The following is a 23,583-nucleotide window of genomic DNA, read 5'->3' as shown; positions in this document are numbered from 1 at the left end:
TCATAATTGTCCAAATACAAGTGCTGATATAGAAATGTACCAAATGTTTTTCGAATAAATACAATATAAAGAATATCAAAATTAAAAAAAAACAATATTTAAAAAAATTATCACCAATCAAAATGGTCACAACTTCTTTATATGTTTCCTGTAATTATTTGGTATTGATGTTACGGTTTATTAATTTATAGTCATATTAAGCACAACATAGTAAAGTATATTTCGAATATCGAATCATAAATTTCACAACACTAACTACATTACTGCGAAGTTCTAACTGATCTAAAACATTTCAAGATGGCATGTTAAGCCCGCCATTTTCAAAACGTACAATAATACGAACCTCCGATAACTATCAGTCTGTATAGAGAGTACGAATTCTTTTTTTAAGAATGAAATCTATTAATTATTTGAAACAACACATATATTTTTTTAGGCATTACAAAATAATTAAATACTATAACAGTAAAACACCTGGGTAAATCTCCGTTTAAAATGACGTAATAAACGTAAAGTTAAATTATGCTTATTAATTAAATAATATAAATGAAGATAAAAATAATAATTTATCGCTTTAAAAGATTAGCTTTTTATTTCTTCAATATTCCTGGACTCATCTTGATAGTAGATTTCATTGATTTCACTTTAATGGGTACTGTTTTTGAGACTTTTGTAGGTGGTTTAATCATTGATATACGAGTATTCGGTGTATTAAGTGCTCCCAAGTTTGGTGATGCCTGTTGTTCTGAAGATACAACCTTTTTTGTTGTCGATAAACCTCTGCAATTTTAGGAATAGCTTAATTTAAACATTTACATATATAATATTAATTAATAAGATTCAATTATACCTGTTCGACAGGTCGGAATTGATCGTGAGATTTGTTTTACTTGTGCTGTACTTTTTACTCGCCAAAAATTTTTGCCCTGTATCCGAAGATTTTAACAACGAGATATTAGAATTAGCAGTCGAAGGAATGTGAAAGCTACTGCGACGAAGCGTCGGTTTTACATTTTCTTGCTCAGGTTTTAAGTTCCTTCGTGTCGTAGATTTAGGAAGCATTGGTTCGATACTACGACGTGCTCTCGGCGTTAACGTCAAATATGCGTTTGGTCGCGTCTGTTGTTCATTCGTCGACTTTGATAAAGGTTTGTTGATTGTACATGTACTTGATCGATTTGATTTATAGGGACTAAGAATAATAGCAGGTGCTGATCTTACGGATGCACTGTCATCTATTATGAAGATAAACAGATCTTAATAATTTCCAGTAGAATATTACTATTTTCAAATAATATTCATCTATCTAAATAAGATAATTGCCTTGAATAAGAGAAGTATCATTCGCAATCTCTGGTTTCTTCATCAGTAACACCTTAAGAGCCTTTTCTAAGTTTTGATATGCCCCTAAAACATATGCAGTTACAATCCTAGGATTTTCAATTTCGTTCTGTAAAGAAATTTGCCCTAAGGAATTGGATAATTCAGAAACTATGGAGGGAGAACTAGTAAGCTTTGGAGGTGACGGCCGTGGTTCTTCGTTTGAACTTTCGGTTTCGATGTCCCATGTTTTCTGACGTTGTAAAACAGGTTTAACTGATTGTATTGGAGACATAACACGACTTGCAGATGGGTCGGAATTTACACTCCTACTTTTCTTCTCAGGAACACACTAACAATGCGTAATCAAATTAGTTAAAGTATAAATAATAAAAATATCAGTATTATTTTTATATTATATAATATTATATAAATATTATATAAAAATTATATAAATATTATATAAAAATTATATTATAATAATACAATATTATATAAATGAAGTACCCACTTTTAAACTCATATCATCTGTACGAAGAAACATTTCCGGTTCTGTATGACTTCGCGTAACTCCAATGTCTCCTGTTAAATTATTCTGCGCGGTTTTACAAGACGTATTACTTGTTTGTGAAGCGTTTAAAATGTCCATATATCGATTGACATCCGGTTCGCATACAATTGTGTCGAATAGTTTATATGATACATCACGCAAAAGTCTAACAACATCTTTTGGTAAATGAGGTAATAAAGTACTACCAGTTTCTTCGATTTTTTGTGATATATTGTCCTGAAAATAAATACAATATTAAAATATTCTTACTGTACACTTCTTACTGTACTTTTCATGATTGTTAGCTAACATCGTAAACTTGTACTAATTTTTTTCCGAGGAAAATAAAGAAGATATGTTTAAATCGATATACTCGATATATTTATTAATGTTTTGCTATCAAATTGTCAAATTTCAGTTTTGGACGTTGTCGTATTTCAGATGAATATTAAATTGCATAATGGAGGTATATCTTTACTTTCATTTGCGCAAGTTATACATTATTTAGTTACTTGAGCTATTTACATACGTAGTAAATGATGCTTAAATTTAGAAATATTACTACACGTAAAATAAAAATTATTCCATCTCAAATATAATATTAAACGCTATAAGCATTAGATAATTTATTTTAACTATTAATGCTTTCATAAAACGCAAGTTCACGTGACTGAGAAGCTCTCAATTTAAGCATTTCGATATATTTTATATTATTTATTGCCCCTCCCCAAGTTTGTAAATGTTGGAAGTCAATAAACTCCAAATGATAAACGATGTAAATGCTAAAATTAATACAAATTTAAATTTTTGAATTCGCGCGATCACCTCAGTAACAGCTCAGCATAATTTCACTTTAATACTTAGATAAAGTCAGGTTTAATAGAAATTATGAAAGAAATTATTAATTTTTGCATACGGTGCTTCCAACAGGTCCGGTACCACTAATAGTCCAAAAGGACGCGTCCTTAATGTGATCAGAATTGGGACATTTACATATGACTCCTCCTAATTCTAACACTGCCCTCATGTTGGAACTATCGCATTCGAGTGCAACTCTAAGAACTCCTTGATCAGGTGTTTCAACATTATTATCATTCTTTCCTGAGGCATGTGAATCATTGTGCCTTTCAAACGAGAGTAGTTTAAATCCGATCGCTTGTAAAAAACTGGCTAACGTTGCTACGTCCGGTTTTGTTGAATGTCGAATGTCTCGCATTTCCTCATTGTTCCAGTCAGCATGCGCATGTACACCAGTTATCCATTTGAGTACCCACTGATAAAACTTTCGTTGTGCACTAGATTGAGGAGCATTTTGACTGTTAGGAACACACGTACTGGTATCCATCCTGAGAACTTGTAAACTGAGTGTCACAAGAAACAAACTGTTCTCGGGATTTATGTTTAAATTTTTTTTTACCGGCAACCGAAAGTGTTAGTATGAACCTACATACATATACTAGTATTAAACATATAACAGTCCTTGCTATTGGATTATAAACATTCAAAATGATACGGATAACGATAAACGAAAATATATACAAATTACAAATATCTATATAGATTTAATCTTATCGCAAATATCTTTTGTGCTATTTTTTTTATAAACTATATACAACATCTATATGATAAATTATAATATATGATATATAATATACATTTTTTTTTAAAATATCATGTAAATGTAGTATTGAATTAGAGCTTAATTATTTAATGGTACATAAAAAATATATATAGGCTAACACTGTATAAATTATAAATATTTATTTAGTATACATAGTATCTGTTTGATGATGTAATAGAATAATCGTATATATAATCCGTAAAATACATACTTTATGTGGGTATTTAATTTTTGTTTACATTGTTACATGAACATTATTTGGTAACAATGTAATTCAAACTGTATTTGAATTATTTTAATAGCATGAAAGTTATATTGCAGATTTTATAGATATTTAATTATAATGTCAATTAATATGTTGCTATATTGTGTTTCATATTTTTAGGTTATAGTTAGATACAAATAAAATAAGTGGAACTATGAATGTTTTTTTATTGACCTCTATAAATTATCATTTATCTCGATTCATTTTGTTATATTTCTTTATTGTAAATCATTATTTATCTCATCTTCTTTATTTCAGAATTTGTAAAAAAGTGCTTTTACAATGGCACTTGTGAAAGTTACTTTGGTAGCTGGTGCTGTAGCCGTACAATTATTTCCACAAACTTTCTTATTGCAACAATATAGGAAAATTAGAGCCAGATATGAGTAAGTATAAAAAAGTGTGAGGAGATATTAAGAATTTTATAAAGCAATTTTAAAATTTTATAAATAGCTTTGAGAATAATGAATTACCAATACAAAAAGGTATTGAAAGAAGAATTAAAGAAGCACTAGATGATGTAAATCTAGTATATAGACCAATGATACCAGAAGAACGTATTAAATTTTTTAACGTTCATGATATAGAAATGTTTCATGCTGGATCAACGTACTCAAAGTATGGTGGCTTAGTTGGAATTCCAGTGAATTTTGAATATAATGATAGTCATATAAATAATGGAAACATATCAATTCAATATGCACCACTTCAATGGGATGCAGAAGCTACCGAGGAATTTCATAAGTCTTTAGTACTCTCAGAAAATGCCCAAAAATTTGCTATAGCTCAACAAATTTTAAAAGTCGCAACTTTTGATCCAATAATTAAAGGTGTGAATGTATTGGCAGATGCAGTAATAGGAATGGGAGCTTATGAGTTACTTCATTCAAAATTAAAAGTTACCAAACAGCAAAGGGGTAAAAATGCTTTATGTATGAGTATTGCTGCAATTGGAACTTTAATTTTTACCTCATTAACACATAATGCATTAGATTATTATAGAGAGACAGAAGTCAATGAAATAATATCTAAATTTGGTGATGAATATATTCAAGGTGGTGTGGAATATTATGAAAAATTATCACAGAAAAATAGGGCCTTAAGAGTACTATTGGGAAGTAAGGGTAAATATATGTATACACCTGTTGGAAATCAGACTACTTGGTTAACTCAAAAAAACATACCAATATCTGAACAAATAGATTATTTTAAACAAAAAATGCAAAATATCCAGTCACAATTAGTGTAGTATGTATTTGTATGATTTTATGTAAATAAAACAATCATAATAAAATTAATGACAAATTCAGAATTAATAGTACTTCCATTCTAAATTAACTTTATTTATTAGTATATATTAATTACATAATTTATATACAATAGAAATATTATTTTTAAAATACTTATCTATATGAAATGAAATTTAATTTTTCAAGTTAAACTATTTATAACATATATAATGTTGACAATTTTACACTTCGTTATATAAAAAATTACAAGAAAGCAAATACATCTGTGACAACTTTATAACAGTAAATTTTTATTCTATTAATAAATTTATAAACGGTTATAAAAGTGGCATGCTTATAGATGAACAGCTAATATTTATAATTTTTCTATCATAGAATATTTATATATATTAGGAAGCAAGGTAATCACATCTAAAATTGTTTCTACCTGTAAATTGTGTCAAGCTTTTTACAGTATGTATTTTCTACATATTATATATTATATATTGGCAGAATAATAGTCATCTTTTTAAAATACATATTCCATAAATAAATACAAGATACTTACAATCTAATATACAAAAGTACTTACACAATTTTTAAATATACAGAATTTTGCACTATGTGAGACCTAGAGAACCAAGCTGAAACATCAAAAAATTAAGATTTAAAGTAGAAACACTTTTAATATATGCAATACATATAATAAAAGTTAAGTTGTAATATATATCAAAATAAATAAAACATTCGAAAAAAGCTAATTTTATTTCTGTTTATTAACAGGTATTTGCATTTTATGTGTTATAAATTAATGTCATTAATGTTAATGTTATGTTAATGTCAAAACATTAATTAAATAAATATTAATTAAAAATATAAATATTTTTTCAAAAAATTTAAAAACTTTTTACCAGTGTCATTTTATCTTCTTCTTTCTTAAGTACTTTTGCTGTTTGTTCTTGATCAAATTTGACAACTGCAGCGATCACTCTAGCAAGCACCATTGTTTCTCTTCCCATCATGTATTCAAATAAAATGTTTCTAAGATATTCAATCTCTGTTGAATCTTCTAGTGTATCATGCCTCAACTTCATTAATTTTCTAAGTTCAGCTAATTCTCGCCTCTGTGCTGTTAGGGTTTGTTGAAGAGTGTGAAAAGAACCAGTATTTGATTGTACAGCTGCCATTGCAACTCGTGAAGTGCTCTCTAATTCCTAAGTAAATTAATAAAAATTAGTAAATTCTATTTTACTTATACTGCTTATTTTTATGTTTATGTTAAAAAATAATGATAAAATTGCAATTAGTAAAATTGGTGTGTTTACAAATTTGAAAGAACTTTACCTTGTTAATTAAATCAGTTTGCATATCAGGCTGAAAGAGACAAAAGTATAAATAAAATTATAAAAAATGAAAAAATAATTACATGAAATTAAAATAAGTAATATAAATATAACAAAATCTTAAAAGTAAATAAAAAAAGAAATATAAAATAAAACATCATTTTGTAAATTATGAGGTATTACTATTTTTTATAACTTTGTTGTAACCAACCCTTCTTTCATTTCGCCATTCCTGTGTTAATTCATTAATCTCTTCTTCGTGTTTTGCTTCCAACTTGTCAGTTTTCTGTTGCACAATTGATTTCCATTTTTTTTCTATTTCTTTAATTTCATCTGCATGTTCTTTCTTCATAATTGTAATTTTTTCCACTAACTGGTTTATATCTTTTGCTTTTTGTGACATTAAATTTTTATTTTCTAAAATTAGATTCTCAATTTGCTCAGATTTGGCTGTTAATTCTATTTGGAAATCTTTTAATTGCTCTTTATATTGTTGAATAAGATTTGATTCATAATTTTGCTGACGATCTAAACAGGGAAATGTAATAATATATTTACAATATATTACTATAATATTTTTGTATATTTATTATCATCATATACAAGGTGATTTTTTCACTTTGCATATGGGTTGGGGTTCGTTAATTTAAAAACAATCTTGACGAGATGATAACACCGTATCGGTATATATAATCTGTTATTACAAGCCGAAATATCATCTCTGTTAAATATATATAAATGTATATAAATATGCATAAATATATGTAAAGTGGAAACAATATTATAAGAAGAATTCTAATTTACCGAATCGTCTTTCTAATGCAGCATGTAACTCTTCTTCCTTATCATGTAACTGTGCTTGAAATTCCTTAACTAGTTGTTTTAATCTCATGCTTTGCTCCTCCTCGTTTGTTTTTAATTCTTGCTTCAAAGTATCTACTTGATTTTTTAATTCATTACTAACGAAATGCATTTCCAGTTCTTTTGCTTGGAATGTTATTAATGCTTCATCTAGTTGTGCTTCTAATTTTTTATTTTCTTCTTCCAATTTGTCATTATTTTTAGTAGAAAACTCATGTACTATTTCACTACTACTTATACTTTTTACTTTTTCATTTAGTGCAGTATTTGTTTCTCTAAGAACCTTTATTTCATTTTGTAATTTTTTAAAATCTTCAACAGTAGTTGTTGATTTGTTTGTTTCCATTGCTACTTCCTCTTCTACTGATGAAGATTTTAACCTTTCAATTTCTTTCAACAATTCCATATTTTTAGTATCTAGTAATTTTAACTCTGCTACTTTTTCATCTACTATAAGTTTTAATTCATATACTTCTGTTGTTAATTGTTCTTCTACTACATCTTTATTCTTTATTTGAGATAATAATTCCATATTTGTAGATTTTAATGTATCAACTTCATTTTTTAATTCAATATTCTTACATTCTATTTGATCTAAACTGGAAACCTTAGATTCTAAATTATTTACATAAGATTGAAATTTCGTATTTGTATTTTCTAATTCTATAATTCTACTTTTTAAAGATAAATTTTCAGTAATTAATTCACTGTTTTGTAATTCCTTTTTTTCTAAATCACTTTTTGCTTTATTTAAGCCATTTATTTCTAATTTTAAGCTATTAATTTCCTCTTCAATATTTTTTAATCTTGCAACTTCCTTGTCCAAAAGTTCTAAATTCATTAGTAGTTCTTTATTTTTTTCTTCCATGTTATTATTATTCTCTAACAATAAATTTAATTTATCTACTTCATTATGTAAACTTGCATTTTCCTTTGTAAGATGTTCTTCAATTTCTTCTACTTTTTTCTTAGATGAAGTTAATTCTTTAAGTTGGAAATTCAGTTCCTGATTGTTAAACTGTAATTCCGTATTTAATAATATACTTTCATTTAACCGATTTTTATATGATTCAATTTCTTTTCCTAATTGTGTATTTTCAGTTAGTAATTGTTGATTGTGTTTGTCATAATTTACAACCTTTTGTTTTAAGTTTTCATTAGATTCATTTAATTCTTGATTATGTTTCAGAAATTCGTTTTGCTTATCTTTTAGATTCTTATTTTCCAAATTGGTTTCATTATGAATTAATTTTAGCTTTTCTAATTCAGTAATGATTGCTGCATTATTATCTTTTAATGTTACTATTTGACAGTTTTCAGATTTTAATATATTTACTTCATTTTCCGATGTTTTTAACTGTTCTAATAATTCTGCATTTAAAGTTTTTACTTCATTAATTTCGTCATTTAATTTTTGAATAGTGGCATCTTGTTTTTGTTTAATAGTTTTTAACTTCGTTAATTGCTGGATTTTTGTTTGTACTTTTTGCTGTAGAGTTTCATTTGACTTTGTAAGCTCAATGATTTCATTTTCATATTTTTCATTTTTGACTTTTAAATCAACTAAAAAACTTTCTTTACTTCCTAATTCTTCGTTTAAGGTATTTATTTTTTTATCTTTTTCAGACAAATTTTCATTTAAAATTTTTATTTCTGATTCTAAAGTGTTTATTTTTTCTTCTAATTTATTGGAATTAAGGTTTTCAGATTTTAGTAACGTAGCAATTTTTGTTGCTTCTACATATTTCTGTTCCAATTCCTGTAATTTTTTTGTGTTACTATTTGCTTCTTCAAGTTGTACTTTCAAATCAGATACTTCATTTGAAAGTAATTGATTCATATCATTAACATTGTTAAGTTCTCCCTGCAAAGATTTAGATTCTATCATTAATAATTTCACTTGTTCAGGTAAATTTCGTAAGTCATATAATTTGAAATTGAGATTATCTATCTCAGCTATAAGTTTACGATTTTTTGTATCAACTTCGCATTGTTGCTCCAATTTCATGGACATCTCATTTAGTTGTTTGTTATAATTTTCCAAACTTATTTCCAAATTAGATTTAAGATATATAGTATCTTTTAATTCGGTTCGTAATTGATTATATTTTTGTTTAAGTTCTTCAAATTCCTGTAATTTAGTTTGGAAATTTTTAATTTGCACATTTACACTATTTTGAATAATATTATTCGCTTTTAGAAAAGCATCAAATCCATTCTTTAAGACAGAAATTTCATTGTTAATCTCCATGAAGCATTTCACTGTATTGCTTTTAATATAGATGTTATCTTCCTTTAATTTTTTAGTAGAAATTTTATAATTTAAAATATTTTTAATTAAATTATTTTTCTCTTCGTGAAGTGAAGTAATATTAGAACTATCTGTTTGAAGTCTATTTTTAAGATCGGAGATAGTAGATTTACAGGATTGAAGTTGTGTGCATACTCCTAATAACTCGGTATTTTTAATTTCTAACTCATTGTTCAATGTAATTATCTCTGTATTGTCTTGTACTTTTTCTTTAAGAATTTTCATTTCCGCTTCCTGACTCAATAATCTTTCTTTCATGTTTTCAAGCATTGTTTTATATTCATTAACTTTAGCATTGTAATTTTCACATACTTTATCTCTATCAATTAGAGCATTTCTCATATTTTCTAATTCTTTATCAAGACTTTGTATGGTAGCTTGTAATTTTTCAATTGTTGCTTCTGCTTCTTTCCTTTTTTCTTCAGCAACAATTTTATGTGCATTTTGTTCATTTTGAAGCTCTGTGTATTTTAATTTGTAATTTGAAAATTCCATATATAGTTCTTCTTTATGTATTTGATATTCTTTAGTAATCTTTTGCAATTCTTCTAATTTATTTTTTGTCTCTTGAAGTTCAATTTCCTTTTCATTTAATTTAGACTTTATATTTTGATATATTTCAGTATCATGCACTTTTGTAGTTTTTTCTATGTTTTCTTTATTATAATCTTCTCCATGATGTTTTGAGTCCATTTTTTCATCTAGATCATTTAATAATTGCTGCATTTCTTGCTGTACTGGTTTTAAAGCTTCTGATTTTTCATTTGTTATATCTTGTACAATTTCTTTTTTTTCTGAATCTGAATTTTGAGTACTATGTGATAATTTTAGTTCTTCCACTTCAGCTTTATATTTATTAACAATTCCACTTAGATTCTCTTTGGATTCTGTCACATGCTTCAAATCCAATTGTAGCTTTTTGATTTGTTCTTCTTTATCTTCTAATTCTCTGTGTATCGAAAGTTTATTTTCAGCTAAGGATATTACAGACTCTTCCTCGCGTTTTTTTAAAATAATCATTTGATCTGTTAAACTTTTAATTTCTATAGATGCATAACTTAACTCCTTTTCCTTTTCTGTATAGGAATTTTTTAATGTTTCATACTGAGATTCTAATATATTTTTTTCTGTTAATATTTCAGAAAATTTTTCTTTATTTCGTTTCAAAGATTCTTTATACTTCAAAACAACATTTTCCAATTTCTTTAGTTTATCTTTTAATTGTGTATTTTCCATTACCAAAGCATTTTCTTCAGAACTAATTGATGATCCAGTACTTAGGTCAATGAGATTATCTTTTAAATTTCCTTTATCATTAGTAGTATCTGGTAAAGTAGATTCTAAGTTTGGTCCAGTCGTTTGTAAAAGTTTAATCTGCAATGTATATAACATTAAAATCTGATATAATACAATAATAGTAAATTTTTTAATATTACCTTTGTATTTAATGTATTTATTATGTGATCTTTTTCTTCAATGTCATTTCTCAATGCTTCTTCCAAATGAGCTTTGGCCTGTTGTTCTAACTGACACTGTTCTTTTAAGTCAGCTATTCTTCTTAATACTTTATCTTGGGTTTCTACTAAGACTGATTCTAATTTGCCTTTTACCCTTTCCAATTCTTTATAATGTGTTGCTAAATCTGTATATCTTCCACGATATTTGTGGTATTTTGCTTGCACTTTCCGATATGCTGAATATATTTGATCTTTTGAAATTTTATCTAATTGTGGATTTATATTTTCATCTATCTCACTAGCAGATTGATCCATATCAGACTAAAAAGGAAATGAAAATGGACAGTTAATTACATTCAAATATTAATAATTTTTTAAAAATATTATATCTCTTGATGATAAATGTTCTGTAATACCTGTAAATGATACAAATTAGCAGGACTTTCATAAATTGGAAAAAGAGATGAAGTATCACTAGTAATACTACTAACTGATGATCTTCTTGAAACACCTATAGAATTTGACGTAGGTGACATTAAATCTACATTTTGAAAACCATGTTTTGCAGGACTATTTTTGGGAGTTTCTGTAAATAATCACTTTTATACTTAAATTCTTCTTAATTTAAAGTAATAAAGCGATATATAAAAAAAGAAAGGCTTACCATCTCCTTCTTCCGTTAAACTAAAATTGTCATTAGATACAGATAATTCTTGTACTGAACTGTTAGACAAAGCAGGAGATACCACCGCCTAAATTAAACCAAGTTATTAATATATAAGATAGATATTTAAATTTTATTTCAATTATATTAGTAAATCAACATATATTTAATCATCAGATATGACAAATGTATTTTTGTAAAAGTAATAATTTTTTTATAAGTACATAACAATTTTATTTTATTAAGCAGATTACAAAATACATAATTTATGTCTTAATTTTATATAAAATGTCAAACCTGTGCTAGTTGTTGCATGCTTGCCTGTAACCTGGCAGGAGATTGTTTCATTTCTTCCGCGAGTTTATCTTTAAATTTTTTAAACATTTTGGCAAAATTTGTATGATATTGTAATTTTTTATTAAATTATATAAATTTCCATAGATTTTTATTTACATCAAAATTAGGTTGGGATCGAAGACAAATGTCAAAATTTAAACACAAGTACAAGCATTATCCTATATTGTTTGAGAAAATAATTTCAGAAAATATGCAAATCATTGATTATCAAACACGATATTTAATCCTTTGATATAATATATTTTTACTGCAATATTAAAACTTTCACGTGAGAACTATGTATACGTAGCACAGTTATTGCCATTGATGTTGATAATAGTAGATTGAACTGAAACTATTTTTGAATGAACGTAGATAAACTGGTTCATTATATGATTTTTGTGTATTGTATATAATTTTATTTCTTTCAATGCATATAATTCTTTTAAGTAATTAATTAGAAGGAATAAATAAATAAATATAGTCGGAAATAAAAATTATTTCAATTAGAATTGAAATATAATGTACTATAGGGTGATCATATAGTTATTTATCAAAAAATATTTCAGTTTCTTATAATATTTTTAGAAATTTGAAATATAAATTGAAACGAAATATTGGATTAAAACATTAATATAATTGTCTTATTTTAGCGTAGCTTTATATACCAACTTTTAATCTATATAATGTTCACTCATTTCTTATAATCATCATATACATAAAATCTAGTTATTTTCACGCATTGGTTGAGTATAAATACAACGTGATATAGTTTACATGTGAAATAGAATACTGTTGCTTATATCATTTAATTTGTAAGGAATTACAATAATTCTACTTTCAATGATTTGATTTAAAAGGAAAACATTTTCATTCTGTAGGAAATGGTATGGTATTATTGAACGTAAAATGAATGAATAAGTGACTAATAACCTTACATATTAGTTCTGTAGTTAATAAGTTTATACTTATTTATTAAACTATCTTTAAAGAGAATTTTTATAATTTAATTTACATACTCAAAATTTTAATTTTTTTTCTATTTTGTTTTGATAATATTTGAGAAAAGTACACTTAAACTAAATCTTCTGAGAATTTAGAAAATAATTTTTTATAATGTATTATACATGTGTGTGATTCTATATATAGAAACATTTAATTTAATTATTTGTAAGTTTAACTTGTACATAATATTATGTTACAGGCTTCAAATGATAGTATACCTCCACCTACTGCGGTACCAGGGTTTCCACCAGCGACTCCAAATATTGCTTCCACTTTTGTACCACCTATTATGCCTACTGCACCTTTTATACCTCCTCCCAGTTTACCACCTGGTCCACCCGGTATAATGCCTCCACAGTTTTCTATACCTCCACCAGGTTTTAGTTTTCCAATTACTGCTGCTCCTCCACCTGATGCTGGAGTCATAGGTTAATACCTTTTTTGATTAAAGGATATTTTTCATCTTTTAGAAGTAATGTGCTTTATTTAAATATCATTTATATTTTAGCTGCACCTCCTCAAATAACGGCACCAGGTATTCCTCCACCTGCACCTATAGCAAGTGAAGCCACATCAGGTGTTCAACCTATTGCAACAACAGAAAAAAAGACTGATTGGACTGAACATAAAGCTCCTGATGGAAGGACGTATTATTATAATAGTGCTACAAAACAATCTTTGTGGGAGAAACCAGATGAGCTAAAAACACCCAGTGAATTGCTTTTATCACAATGCCCTTGGAAAGAATATAAATCAGAGAATGGAAAAGTATATTATCATAATGTGACAACTAAGGAATCTAGGTGGACTATTCCTACAGAGCTAGAAGAACTAAAAGCAAGAATCGCAGCTGAAGAGGCTGCAGCTGCAGCTGCAGCAGTTGTTGCAAGTGCTACGAATACGTTAGTAAAAATTATATTTATTATAATTCACATATGCACATACATATGATAAAGAAGGTTTAAGGTTGTAAATGTAATTATCAATATTTTGCCTTTTCAGTATAGTTCCTGCAGGTATTCAACATTTATCTCCAAATGTTGCAATTGCAAATACATCTCAAACTAGTACACCAGAACCAGGTGGAAAATCTGCAATTGAACAAGCCATGGCTGCAACTCTTGCAGCAATAAACATTCCTACTCCACCTGCAAAGCCAGATGAAGATAGCAATTCTGCAAAAGGATCAGCAAATGATAGTCGTACCAGTACTCCTGAACCAAAAATGCAATTTAAAGATAAGAAGGAAGCAATTGAAGCATTTAAAGAATTGTTAAGAGAAAGAGATGTTCCATCAAATGCTACATGGGAACAGGCAGTGAAATTAATCCAAAGTGATCCTAGATATCCACAAATGAAAAAATTAAATGAACGTAAACAAGCATTCAACGCATATAAGACACAGAAACTTAAAGAAGAACGTGAGCAAGAAAGATTAAGGTAAGTATCATTGTGTAATATTATATAAAACTAGCATATTTTAAATAAAAAATATAAAAACAGATGTCATTTCAAACAGATTGAAGAAAGCTAAGGAAGATTTAGAACAATTTTTATTAGAAAATGATAGAATGACAAGTACAACAAAGTATTATAAATGTGAAGAAATGTTTGGTAATTTGGAAGTGTGGAGGGCTGTTGGTGATTCAGATCGCCGGGATATTTATGAGGATGTTATTTTTAATTTAGCCAAACGTGAAAAAGAAGAAGCAAAACAGTTAAAAAAGAGAAATACTAAAAGACTAGCTCAAGTTTTAGATACTATGACTGATGTTACATATAGAACTACTTGGCAAGAAGCACAAGCATTACTTTTACAACACGCAGCTTTTGCAGAAGATGCAGACTTACTAGAAATGGATAAAGAGGATGCATTACTTGTTTTTGAAAATCATATACGTCAACTAGAAAAGGATGAAGAAGAAGAGAAAGAGCACGAGAAAAAACGTAGAAAAAGACAAGAACGAAAGAACAGAGACGCATTTATAGTAAGTTTTACAAAATTATGAAATTTTATATCACTTTTACTAATGTTTTCAATAAGAACAATTATTTCACAGAGTTTGTTGGATGAGCTTCATGAACAAGGAAAATTAACATCCATGTCATTGTGGGTAGAACTTTACCCAATGTTATCTGCTGATTTAAGATTTTCAGCTATGCTTGGACAATCCGGATCAACTCCACTAGATTTGTTTAAATTTTACGTCGAAGATTTGAAATCTAGATTTCACGACGAAAAGAAAATTATCAGAGAAATTCTGAAAGATAAAAATTTTGAAGTGCAAGTTAATACTACTTTTGAAGAGTTTGCTACAGTCGTATGTGAGGATCGAAAATCTGCAACATTAGATGCGGGCAATGTAAAATTAACGTACAATTTATTACTTGAAAAAGCTGAAGCCCGAGAGAAAGAACGTGTAAAGGAAGAAACCAGAAAGTTTAAGAAATTAGAAACTGGTTTTAAAAATTTACTAAAAACTCTTAATGTTGATTATCAAATGACGTGGGACGATGTAAGAAGTAAGATTGAAGAAGAATCAGATTTTAAAGCAATAACATTAGAAAGCGAGAGAGTTAGAATTTTCAAGGAATATCAACATGAACTTGAAGAAAGCTGTAGTCATCATCACATTAGAAGTAAAAAAAAGAAAACAAAAAAGGTGAAACGGAAGTCACGGTCGCGATCACATAGTGTAAGTATATTATACAATTTTAGAGTCTAAATATTTATTTTAAACAATCGTTTTATTCTATATTAGGAGTCTGAAGGTAGTGATAAAGGTTTGAAGAAAAAAAGACATAAATCAAGATCACCAAGTGTTCCTAGCAAATCGGATAGTTCCGAGTCTGATACTAGAAAATCAAAAAAGAAGAAGAGTAAAAAGAAGAGAGGTCGTAGTCATTCCGTAAGTTCAATTAATATTGCAATATAATTAACAATTTTCTAAGTTTGTTTACATTTAAGTTTAATAATTGCACATGGTTGGTGTAGCGATCACATTCGAGACTTCCGTCTTCTGAAGAATCACCAGAAAGAAAACGAAAGGAAGAAAAACATAGAAGACCTTCTGCACATAGTGAAGGGTCTGTTACTGAAAATGCTGAACATCATGAACTTTCAGAGGATGAGTTGGAAAAACAAAGGGCACAACTATTACGTGAATTACAAATGCAGCAAGAAGACAATTGAAAAAAGTCCGCTTGCTAATAAGATCTTCTGTAATTTTAGATAATTGCAATATTAAATTAAACGTGATTTGTACAAGTTGAATTATTCATTTATTTCTTTATTATATATAAAGATATATATATATGTATATTATATATATATTGATAAAATTTCTTTATAATTCATAGTAGACAAAAAGGACAAACAAAGTATGATCAGACAGAGAATCCTATGATATACAATAAATCATAAATCTATAAAAGTATAATGTACCCGAAGTGAACATTTTGATTATATATTTCTTGAAAATTAAATTTTTTAATACATTGCCTTAAGAACTTGTATCTATCTTTGTGCATTTGATAAAGTATACATTAATAAAATTGTTTCGGAAACAATATATAGTAACAATGAAAATATTTTATTACATTCATTTGGTTTACATTTTGTTTAAATTTCATCAATTTCGTTGATGTTACTTTGTATTGATACTATACTATATTCCATAAAAAAGAAACAAGATATAAACCAAATGAATGTAATAAAATAATTATATATATATATATAATTATTTTGGACTATTTTGATCCTGCTTAAGGAGGTATATTTGGATTCATATTTAAATTAATCTATTAATATCTATATCCATATATACATATACATAATTATTTTATTACATTATTATAATGTATATAATAAAAATATTATTAACTTTCTATTAATAACTATAAATATCGAGAAAAAAATAATTTGGACTATCTTGATCCTGCTTAAGGATGTATATTTGGATTCATATTTAAATTAATCTATTTATATCTGTATAATATCTATATAATGTAATAAAATAATTATATATATATAGATAGATAGATAGATATTAATAGATTAATTTAAATATGAATCCAAATATATCTTCTTAAGCAAGATCAAAATAGTCCAAATTGTTTTTTTCTCGATATTTACAGTTATTAATAGAGAGTTAATAATATTTTATATTTCGACATTTTAATACCGAAATATTTGACGATTCTTTCAATACTTTATGTATTAAATAATCTGTTACAAATTTTATGAAATATCTTCTCGGATAAAATATCTTATAAATGACAATTAATCTATAATTGTATATTTACCTATTTTTGCTGTTATACATATTTTTATTCAAGAATTAGCAACGCCCTACTTTTCGGAATCTTATTACGGCCCTGTTTCATAGTCGAATTGATGGAGGGTGGGGTATACATGGGGGGAGGTTTGGCTCACTATTTGCTCGATGGTTGCCACTGTCGAGTTTCGTAGTTTCGACAGTTCAGCATCCTAATCAGTCTTTACAGTGATTATAGAGAGACAGGTTTATTCATACCTTTGCAAAATTTTACGACGAACGTGAAGGTGTTCATGTAAAAAGTTCTAAAGGGAATATAAATCAAAAGAACCAAAAAAAGACAATGTTGAGTCTTTGCCGTCAAGCGTTAATAATTAACAGTCAAAAGTGAGTAGCCAAACGCGAAATTACTAACTAAAATTCACGTATAAACAAAACTAAAGCTTTCGTATTCTGTGTCTTGTGTATTTTATCAGATATGTTAAATCCCACTGTGATATATTGATTACTTTCGCGCATTAACACACACACTATGTAATAACGATCATAAACGAAGGGGCGCGTTTATATGTAGATGTCAGCTCATTGGTGTGTTATTGGTCCTCTGATTCATTTTCTTTGTCTAAACTTCTCTGTTCACATACCTCTTCGTCTACGGAAAGGATAGACTACTTTGTGGGCTCCATCGGAATTTTCCACTATAATATGGACGTGAAAGGTGTTTTTTGGTAGTTTACCGACTATCATACTTTCGTCAATGTATTTTTGTATTTTTCTTTATTTAATTATTTTTGCGGGTCACTTTTCAATGTCCATTTTAATGCATTACTCTTGCGCTTTTTTTGTAAACCTATATTATAATATATAGAACATATTTGTAAAATTTAATATTAGCCAGATTTGTAGTATTGACTGTAAATGTGAACATAGGTATGAGGATGCGTGTAGGAAGCATGAACTTTATTATATTTATTATATATGAACGTGTCATATCACTTGTGTATATATATATATATATATTAAATATATTGCGAAATGCATATATATATATATATATATATGTACGTTTTTCGATTTTAATTTGCTTTGTTGAATGATTCTTATAAAATTATTCATAAATATTCATACTTTGAGATAATCAGATTACGTGTTAACATTATTTTGAAATAATATTTTTATTCATTGTATATATGTGAGCGCCCTTGAAACATATTTTTACAGACCAATACATATGGATAGAGCAGATGGTAACATCTGCTATAACGGACGTTTGTAAATGTATAAAATACACAGCAAAATTTTATGCGGTAGCGCCAATATTCGTTTATTGATACGTAACATTTTTTAGATTACAACTATTTCTTTCCGATTTGTTTGAATTCAAAATTTTACACACAATGTATGTCATGTAATGTTTCGCGATATTTTGGAAAGGAATGTATTACTGAAAATAGTGAATCTTTATTACAAGGCCGCTTTGTATAGTTAAAACGAGCGTACCTTTATATCGATTCATTCACTTTACCCATTTAACTTATCCGCAACTTCATTGATTTAATTCAATTGGGATAATTTTCGTTATCAAATTAATGTGTAATTAGTAATGCAGCGATAACTGTAATGACATGGGTCATTGAATTTCTGTTATGTAATAATCTGACCATGAATGTCGGCTTGACACATGTAAGCAAGTTTAAAATAACATTCTTCCCTGAAAATAATTTCTCTCTCCTTTTTATTTATGTAAGATATATTTTTGATTTTATTTTAGACTTTAAATAAATAAAAATATTGCTTCTGTGTTATAATGCATATAGAAATAAATAATAATTTTTTATTTTTATAATTTTTGTATTATTTTCTATTACCTTTATCATTTATTAAAATAAAAGATTGATTAGAGAAAATCTTGTGCTGAAGATAACATCATGAGTTTAACTCTTACTACAAAGTACATAGATAAATATTGACAGATGGTATCAAGAAGTTAATATGTATTCTCTCTTTTAATCTTATTATGTTCTATATCAGTAAATTTAGATACGAGTACATTTATAAACATTATGAATGTATAAAAGGGATATATGAAAATACTTGAAGAAAATGCTAAAATTTGTTATATGTTTGATTTCTTAGATTTTTATTACTTGTAATTATATATATTTCATACTTTTCTAAACAGAGTTGGTACAAGATGTTTAGGAACAATAATACCATTACCAAATCCTGCTGAATTTCCTTTGGAAAATGAACCTGTCCTTAATTATAAAAAAGGTAGCCTTGAGAGGGCAGAATTGGAAAGAGCTTTGGATAAAATGGCCAGTGATTGTGAGGAAGTACCCCTGGTTATTGGAAATGAAGAAATTAAAACAGATTTATGTAGATATCAAGTTATGGTAAGTTAACAAGTACAATAGTAAAGAACTAACATACAGTAAAAAACTAACAATAGAATATATATTAGTGACAGTTATGATATATATTTCAGCCACATAATCATAAAGCAAAGGTTGCAAAATATTATTGGGCAACACCTGATCTAGTCAAAAAGGCAATAGATGTTGCTGTGAAGGCTCAGCGCGAATGGGAAAAATGTCCATTTGAACAGCGTTTAGAAATCTGGTTGAGGGCAGCTGATTTGATGGCAACAAAATACAGACAGCAATTAAATGCTGCTACAATGCTCGGACAGAGCAAATCTGTTATTCAAGCAGAAATTGATAGTGCAGCAGAATTAATTGATTTTTTTAGAATGCATGCATATTTTGCCAAAGAGGCTTTAAAATATCAACCAATTTCAACCAATTCTAAAGTAACATTAAATTCAATGAGATATAGAGGAATGGATGGTTTTGTTGCAGCAGTATCACCATTCAACTTTACTGCCATTGGTGGTAATCTTAGCTATACACCTGCTTTAATGGTTTGCATTTTTTTTATTATTTCATTTTTATGTATCTTACTATACAAATGATTTATACACTGCAAATTCAAGTGCAGTACATATTATACAATAAATGTATATTACAAACATTGTATCACACATTTTAGGGTAATGCAGTACTCTGGAAGCCATCTGATACAGCTGTACTTTCTAACTGGTGGATTTTTAAGATATGTAAAGAAGCTGGTGTACCACCAGGTGTAGTCAATTTTGTTCCATGTGAAGGACCCGTTTTTGGTGACACTATAACTGCTTCACCTTATCTATCCGGGATTAATTTTACCGGATCAGTTCCCACGTTTAATCGTTTGTGGGTGCAAACTGGTGAAAATCTGGGAAAGTATAGGAACTACCCCAAATTAGTAGGCGAATGTGGCGGAAAAAATTATCATTTCGTACACGCGAGTGCTGATGTAGAGTCAGTTATTAATGGGACCATACGAAGCGCTTTCGAATTTAATGGTCAAAAATGTTCAGCTTGCAGTAGAATGTATGTTCCAGAATCATTGTGGCCAAAGGTAGATTTCACACATAGTTTTGATTTCAGTCTTTTCCTATTTCAAACACTGTTATGTATATAGATCAAGGAAGGCCTTTTATCGCTTCGTGACGCACTTAAGATTGGCGACGTCAGAGATTTTACCGTGTTCACCGGAGCCGTTATAGATGCTACTGCATTTAAAAGAATTTCTGGTTACATCAAACATGCCAAAAATTCGCCTAATTTAGAAATTATCGGCGGTGGGAAATACAATGATTCGTACGTTTCATTTTACATACAATCTGTTAAATATGTATTTTCTTATTATTTTTAATTCCTTTTCTTTGCATTAGGGTTGGATACTTCATTGTCCCGACAATAGTAGAAACAAAAGACCCTACAGATAAGATAATAACAGAGGAAATATTTGGCCCTGTATTAACAATATACGTTTATAAAGATTCAAACCTCGATGAAACGATGAAATTGGTAGAATCCTCGACACCTTATGCTTTAACTGGATCGATATTCTCGCAAGACGAGTAAGCATTTCATTTTGTTTTTAACATATTTGTACTTTATCTCATTATATAATGTTACCCTTCAGAAAATGGGCGAGAAGAGCTCTCGAAGAATTTAAATATACAGCTGGCAATTTCTATGTTAATGATAAATCGACAGGCTCGGTCGTTGGTCAGCAACCGTTCGGTGGTAGTAGAATGTCTGGAACAAATGATAAGGCTGGCGGACCTCATTACGTTCTTCGTTGGGCATCGCCACAGTCAATCAAAGAAACATTTGTTCCTTTGCGTGAATACGATTATCCATATATGAGGTCTTAGATGTAAGTATTACTAACAGCAGTTATAACGTGAAGATACATATACTGATGCGACAGCATCTTATATTACAAATTGAAAAAGAGCAGATTTTCGGGTTGTTCGATAAGAAATAATGAAATATCTTCCTGCATTTCTCTATGTGAATTCATGAAATTTGCGTATAAGGCGCTATTTGCACTCACAATGCAAGTGACATGGGCTTTGTAGGAATTTATACTATAAAGCAAACTGCTTAAACACAAAGTAATTCACGATAAAGATAGTCGACTTTAAAAAAAAGATTCAAGTATTCAGTGGTTGTTAATACATTTACCAATTGAACAGTATTTTTTTGTTTTTAATAAATGTGTTTATCGATTTGATGTTACATAGCGTACAAGGAAGACGAACATATGAATAAGTACATATTTCTAAACTACTTACAAAGTAGTCTCGACATAAGCAACATAAACGCAAGTCCACCTTAATACATATTTGCTGCCAATAGATAACACTAATGTTCTGCAAGTTGCAGCGTGTAGAGTCTATATTATTAAGATCAAATGTTTTAGTACAATAATATTTTAATATCTCAGGAATTACTATATGTGGTTGCAAACAAAGAGGCATTTTTTTTGGTCTTACATTACAGTGATACAAGAAATTTTATAACAATATTATTCAAGTATGGTGATCGAGATAAATAACATCTGACGGTGTGTTTGAAGATTGTGATGAATGCGTACTAGTTAGAAAACCATCTGCTGTGTTTTTCTGACCTTACTTTTTTATATTCTTATATAGATCATTTACAATGGTTGATATTACATTATAAACGCGCAGCAAAGAAAACATTCATTTTACTGTGTAACTTACAAGACAATATGTAGACGCGGGACGAACACAGTAAAATGCAAAAGTTACCCTTAAATCCTTACATTGTGTTGTAAAGCCTGATCGTCGATCGTTTAGGCATGTTATTGTTAATAGTGTGATTGAGATAAAGTATCTTGCAAATCGAACAATTATTAATTATTATTAATTAAATATACAATAATATGTTAGATATTGTGGCTGATGTTACGATGTAATTTAATTTAAGTGTACCATAGCAATAAAAACACTATATAATTAGATATTTTTAATATAAATTTTTCAATTGACTCATCAGTCATCTTGATTTATCGTCGCGATTGATAGCTTTCGTTAAAAGTAATTTTACATTCCTAAAATTCCGAAATTAAAGATATGTACATAATTATTACTAGCAGTACACTTAATCATTGAATAATCTAAGGACCGCAAATAAATGCCACAGCAGGTAAATAGAATGTTCGTCTACTCCTGTATTGTCAGTTACCCTGTAATGATAATGTTGACAATAATATTGCATTCTCAAAAAATGATGATTCCACTTTTATGAATCGACGATTACGTGAATCGTTATTACAATTTAAATTATTATTATTATATTATTATAATGTCACAGATGGTAATAATTAGATATGGCCATATACTGAAATATCGACCGATTATTTCGAACTCACGTCAACAGAGTTCGCAATGACGTCAATTAACATTCACTAATATTTTCTTTGCATAAAATTTAGCTGTAACCTTAAAAACAGAATATCTTTAAAAATCTTTTTCAAAAGTCAAACATTTCTAATGCTCCTTAAAAATATTAAATAGTCATAAGACATCTGTTATACTCTGTTCTTTACTTATTCTATTTTATCAACTCTTGATAGATAGACTTATATCGAGATATTTAAAGCTACAAAAGATATCAATTTTAAAGATGCACATTTAAATTCGTATTTCTTTATATAGCTGCGTTCTTATTTTGAGCTATATAATCGACAAAATTATATTTTTCAAATATTAAAATTTTTAAGCATTTTCTTCGATCTGTAATTGTAGATAAGGAAGGAACTTTATGTCTTTTAATCCCTATGCAGTTCCTGGCCATCAAATTAGGATCACTTAAAACTTTTAATTTTCTTTCCTGTTTTTAGTGATATTGAGAAGCGTGAACGAATTCTAACATTAAAGTTTATTACTTATTACGCTGTTATACATATACATGCTAGTGATT

The 23,583-nt window shown here is 28.1% G+C and overlaps 5 protein-coding genes across 14 annotated transcripts in view; 3 read left to right on the top strand and 2 right to left on the bottom strand.

Annotated features, from left to right (window-relative positions):
• Positions 1 to 136: 136 nt before the first annotated feature.
• LOC100741174 lies at positions 137 to 3,247 on the bottom strand. Its single transcript, XM_024372345.2, has 5 exons — positions 2,787 to 3,247; positions 1,832 to 2,107; positions 1,324 to 1,672; positions 851 to 1,235; positions 137 to 780 (listed from the first exon to the last, which is right to left on the bottom strand). The coding sequence occupies exons 1-5, from the start codon at positions 3,213 to 3,215 to the stop codon at positions 591 to 593; spliced, it is 1,629 nt and encodes a 542-aa protein (XP_024228113.1). The 5' UTR covers positions 3,216 to 3,247; the 3' UTR covers positions 137 to 590.
• On the top strand, positions 3,129 to 5,061 carry LOC100741053 (transmembrane protein 177). 4 transcript variants are annotated; one of them, XM_003485516.3, is made up of 3 exons: positions 3,129 to 3,261; positions 4,015 to 4,142; positions 4,210 to 5,061. In XM_003485516.3, exons 2-3 carry the CDS (start codon positions 4,039 to 4,041, stop codon positions 5,003 to 5,005), a joined length of 900 nt encoding a protein of 299 aa, XP_003485564.1. In that variant the 5' UTR covers positions 3,129 to 3,261; positions 4,015 to 4,038; the 3' UTR covers positions 5,006 to 5,061. The 4 variants fall into 4 exon arrangements, with proteins under 4 accessions (XP_003485564.1, XP_033180613.1, XP_012249252.1 ...); XM_033324722.1 differs by having other exon boundaries at positions 3,169 to 3,301; XM_012393829.3 differs by lacking the exon at positions 3,129 to 3,261 and adding an exon at positions 3,562 to 3,583.
• Positions 5,062 to 5,272: 211 nt separating this feature from the next.
• On the bottom strand, positions 5,273 to 12,343 carry LOC100748678 (golgin subfamily A member 4). 3 transcript variants are annotated; one of them, XM_012393819.3, is made up of 9 exons: positions 11,919 to 12,343; positions 11,622 to 11,709; positions 11,374 to 11,543; positions 10,937 to 11,278; positions 7,133 to 10,874; positions 6,540 to 6,856; positions 6,330 to 6,359; positions 5,897 to 6,199; positions 5,273 to 5,629 (listed from the first exon to the last, which is right to left on the bottom strand). In XM_012393819.3, exons 1-9 carry the CDS (start codon positions 12,003 to 12,005, stop codon positions 5,606 to 5,608), a joined length of 5,103 nt encoding a protein of 1,700 aa, XP_012249242.1. In that variant the 5' UTR covers positions 12,006 to 12,343; the 3' UTR covers positions 5,273 to 5,605. The 3 variants fall into 3 exon arrangements, with proteins under 3 accessions (XP_012249242.1, XP_033180574.1, XP_012249243.1); XM_033324683.1 differs by having other exon boundaries at positions 5,412 to 5,629; positions 11,374 to 11,468; XM_012393820.3 differs by lacking the exon at positions 6,330 to 6,359 and having other exon boundaries at positions 5,412 to 5,629.
• A 312-nt stretch (positions 12,344 to 12,655) lies between these two features.
• On the top strand, positions 12,656 to 16,231 carry LOC100740932 (pre-mRNA-processing factor 40 homolog A). 2 transcript variants are annotated; one of them, XM_012393822.3, is made up of 8 exons: positions 12,656 to 12,772; positions 13,162 to 13,390; positions 13,471 to 13,864; positions 13,965 to 14,402; positions 14,482 to 14,950; positions 15,023 to 15,658; positions 15,725 to 15,871; positions 15,958 to 16,231. In XM_012393822.3, exons 2-8 carry the CDS (start codon positions 13,252 to 13,254, stop codon positions 16,153 to 16,155), a joined length of 2,421 nt encoding a protein of 806 aa, XP_012249245.1. In that variant the 5' UTR covers positions 12,656 to 12,772; positions 13,162 to 13,251; the 3' UTR covers positions 16,156 to 16,231. The 2 variants fall into 2 exon arrangements, with proteins under 2 accessions (XP_012249245.1, XP_003485563.2); XM_003485515.4 differs by having other exon boundaries at positions 12,682 to 12,844.
• A 1,155-nt stretch (positions 16,232 to 17,386) lies between these two features.
• LOC100748560 (delta-1-pyrroline-5-carboxylate dehydrogenase, mitochondrial) overlaps positions 17,387 to 23,583 on the top strand; it is a 58,937-nt gene continuing 52,740 nt past the window's right edge. For 2 of the 4 annotated variants that reach the window (XM_033324732.1, XM_024372352.2), the window contains exons 1-7: positions 17,387 to 17,626; positions 19,422 to 19,635; positions 19,728 to 20,162; positions 20,291 to 20,701; positions 20,765 to 20,943; positions 21,018 to 21,206; positions 21,272 to 21,508. In XM_033324732.1, coding sequence (XP_033180623.1) covers positions 17,583 to 17,626; positions 19,422 to 19,635; positions 19,728 to 20,162; positions 20,291 to 20,701; positions 20,765 to 20,943; positions 21,018 to 21,206; positions 21,272 to 21,506 — 1,707 coding nt within the window. In that variant the 5' untranslated portion in view covers positions 17,387 to 17,582 and the 3' untranslated portion in view covers positions 21,507 to 21,508. Of the gene's footprint in view, positions 17,627 to 17,706; positions 17,958 to 19,421; positions 19,636 to 19,727; positions 20,163 to 20,290; positions 20,702 to 20,764; positions 20,944 to 21,017; positions 21,207 to 21,271; positions 22,624 to 23,583 lie in introns of those variants that run through there. The other 2 variants (XM_012393906.3, XM_033324733.1) reach the window with 2 other exon arrangements.

Source organism: Bombus impatiens, unplaced genomic scaffold, assembly GCF_000188095.3.
Source record: "Bombus impatiens unplaced genomic scaffold, BIMP_2.2 scf_0060, whole genome shotgun sequence".
Classification (NCBI taxonomy): domain Eukaryota; kingdom Metazoa; phylum Arthropoda; class Insecta; order Hymenoptera; family Apidae; genus Bombus; species Bombus impatiens.
This window is presented reverse-complemented; position numbering and strand designations above follow the sequence as displayed.

Excerpts from the sequence above, each read along its gene's own strand:
- LOC100741174 (XM_024372345.2), bottom strand. The coding sequence starts at position 3,215 with ATGGATACCAGTACGTGTGTTCCTAACAGTCAAAATGCTCCTCAATCT. Across the intron at positions 1,673-1,831 it reads CAGATGATATGAGTTTAAAA|TGTGTTCCTGAGAAGAAAAG; the intron begins GTGGGTACTTCA and ends ACGCATTGTTAG. Across the intron at positions 1,236-1,323 it reads TGATACTTCTCTTATTCAAG|ATGACAGTGCATCCGTAAGA; the intron begins GCAATTATCTTA and ends TCTTCATAATAG.
- LOC100741053 (XM_003485516.3), top strand. The coding sequence starts at position 4,039 with ATGGCACTTGTGAAAGTTACTTTGGTAGCTGGTGCTGTAGCCGTACAA. Across the intron at positions 4,143-4,209 it reads AAAATTAGAGCCAGATATGA|CTTTGAGAATAATGAATTAC; the intron begins GTAAGTATAAAA and ends TTTTATAAATAG.
- LOC100748678 (XM_012393819.3), bottom strand. The coding sequence starts at position 12,005 with ATGTTTAAAAAATTTAAAGATAAACTCGCGGAAGAAATGAAACAATCT. Across the intron at positions 11,544-11,621 it reads TTTAACGGAAGAAGGAGATG|AAACTCCCAAAAATAGTCCT; the intron begins GTAAGCCTTTCT and ends GATTATTTACAG. Across the intron at positions 6,200-6,329 it reads AAACTGATTTAATTAACAAG|GAATTAGAGAGCACTTCACG; the intron begins GTAAAGTTCTTT and ends TAATTTACTTAG.
- LOC100740932 (XM_003485515.4), top strand. Across the intron at positions 14,951-15,022 it reads AGAACAGAGACGCATTTATA|AGTTTGTTGGATGAGCTTCA; the intron begins GTAAGTTTTACA and ends ATTATTTCACAG. Across the intron at positions 15,872-15,957 it reads AGAGAGGTCGTAGTCATTCC|CGATCACATTCGAGACTTCC; the intron begins GTAAGTTCAATT and ends TGGTTGGTGTAG.